The sequence below is a fragment of the Perca flavescens genome, chromosome 13 (genome assembly GCF_004354835.1).
Source record: "Perca flavescens isolate YP-PL-M2 chromosome 13, PFLA_1.0, whole genome shotgun sequence".
Classification (NCBI taxonomy): domain Eukaryota; kingdom Metazoa; phylum Chordata; class Actinopteri; order Perciformes; family Percidae; genus Perca; species Perca flavescens.
The window spans coordinates 35,043,071-35,045,570 of NC_041343.1; the positions used below are offsets into that span (position 1 = coordinate 35,043,071).

Sequence of the window (2,500 nt, forward strand, 5' to 3'; positions counted from 1 at the left end):
TCAAAGTGGACAGAAACTAAATAAAACGGCCAAAAGCCGTCTTCATCTTTCCACTGTTCCAACAATCACCACTCTGGTTTGGTTGAAATAAACCCTTAATTCACCCATTTACATGTGGAGATATGCTGGCTCTATACACGCTAAAAGTCCTGATTATTTACATGGAGTCTGGTGGAGATATGCTGGCTCTATACACGCTAAAAGTCCTGATTATTTACATGGAGTCTCGTGGAGATATGCTGGCTCTATACATGCTAAAAGTCCTGATTATTTACATGGAGTCTGGTGGAGATATGCTGGCTCTATACACGCTAAAAGTCCTGATTATTTACATGGAGTCTGGTGGAGATATGCTGGCTCTATACACACTAAAAGTCCTGATTATTTACATGGAGTCTGGTGGAGATATGCTGGCTCTATACACGCTAAAAGTCCTGATTATTTACATGGAGTCTGGTGGAGATATGCTGGCTCTATACACACTAAAAGTCCTGATTATTTACATGGAGTCTGGTGGGTTTGATGATTTCCCCCCCCCCCGTAGGAGGCAGTGAAGCATCCTGGGAGAAGGAGCAGCGCCTCCTCTCTCCTCCTCTGCAGCAGCACCGTGAGTCACTGCTCTCATCTTATTGGATAACTCAAATGGCTTTTTAAAAAAAAACATTGTTAGCTTAGCATCATAGCTCTCTCTGACTCCGCCCCCTCAGGTCTGTCAGACTTTCCTTTCATGGTCATGCCGCACCCCCTCCTCCCTGTGGGTCTGCCCTCCGCCAGCGTCGCCATGGCAATGAACCAGATGAGTCAGATGAGCGGATTCGCCAACATGGCCGCCGTGTCGCACGTTCAGATAGAAGACAGCAAGGTGAATGCTAGTGCTAATGCTAACAATGTTAATGCTTACAATGCTAACAGTACACTAATGCTAAAAGTTCTCATGCTAACACTGCCAATTTTACGAGAAAAAATATTTGAAACAATTTAGAAAAAAATCTTGAAAAATTGTGTATGTGTGTGTGTGTGTGTGTGTGTAAATCGGATTATTTTTGAAAAATTTGAGAAAAATTTAGAATATTTTGAGGAAAAAGTCGGAAAATTATGGGAAAAAAGGGTTAGAAAATGTATAATATATTCGAAAAAACTATTTTGAGACCTGTATGTTATGCTAACAGTGCTAATGCTAACAGTAGACTAATGCTAAAAGTTCTGTTGCTCATAGTGCTAATGCTAAACAGTTTTTCTACCCCTCTGTGTTCAGGAGTTTCCTCCAGGAAGCCCCTCCCCCTGCCCCTCCTTCAGTGATGACGAGCTCCGCCCCCAAGAACCAACCAGCCAATCAGCTTCCAGAGCTTCTTCATCATCGTCATCATCACCTGCAGCACTCACACCTCCGCTCGGTCTCCGTTTCCCAGATTAAAACCTTCCCGTTGATAACCATACCGTAACTTAATATAACTTAATATAACCTAATATAGTATAACGTAATATAACTTAATATAACTTAATATAACTTAATATAACATAATATAACATAGTATAACTTAATATAACTTAATATAACATAATATAACTTAATATAACTTAATATAACATTATATAACATAGTATAACTTAATATAACATAATATAACTTAATATAACATAATATAACATATAACTTAATATAACATAATATATATTAATATAACATAATATAACATAATATAACATAATGTAACATAATATAACATAATACAACTTACATAACATAACTTAACATAATATAACATATAAGATAATTTCACTTAATATAACTTAATATAACATAATATAGTATAAGTATAGTATAACTTAATATAACATAATATAAATTAATATAACTTAATATAACTTAATATAACATAGTATAACTTAATATAACATAGTATAACTTAATATGACTTAATATAACATAACTTCATATAACATGATATAACTCAATATAACTCAATATAACCTAATATAACTTAATATAACATAATATAACATATTATAACATACTATAACCTAATATAACTTAATATAACTTATTATAACATAATATAACATAATATAACATATTATAACATACTATAACATAATATAACTTAATATAACATAATATAGTATAATATAACTTAATATAACATAATATAACATAATATAAATTAATATAACTTAATATAAATTAATATAACATAATATAACATACAATAACATAATATAACTTAATATAATCTAATATAACTTAATATAACATAATATAACATAACATAACTTAATATAAGTTATGTTATATTAACTTATATTACTTATATAACATAATATAACGTAATATAACGTAATATAACTTATTATAACATATTATAACATAATATAACACAGTACAACTTAATATAACATAATATAATATAACTTAATATAACACAATATAACACAATATAATTTACTAATAACATAATATAACATAATATAACTTAATATGACATACTATGACATAATATAA

At 30.4% G+C, this 2,500-nt stretch overlaps 1 protein-coding gene across 4 annotated transcripts in view; it reads left to right on the forward strand.

The window, feature by feature from the left end:
• The window catches only part of LOC114566989 (dachshund homolog 2), a 15,680-nt gene that overhangs the window by 7,862 nt on the left and 5,318 nt on the right, over positions 1-2,500 (forward strand). For all 4 annotated transcript variants that reach the window (XM_028595866.1, XM_028595867.1, XM_028595868.1 and 1 more), the window contains 3 exons: positions 545-607; positions 708-862; positions 1,256-1,394. In XM_028595866.1, coding sequence (XP_028451667.1) covers positions 545-607; positions 708-862; positions 1,256-1,394 — 357 coding nt within the window. The remainder of the gene's footprint in view (positions 1-544; positions 608-707; positions 863-1,255; positions 1,395-2,500) is intronic.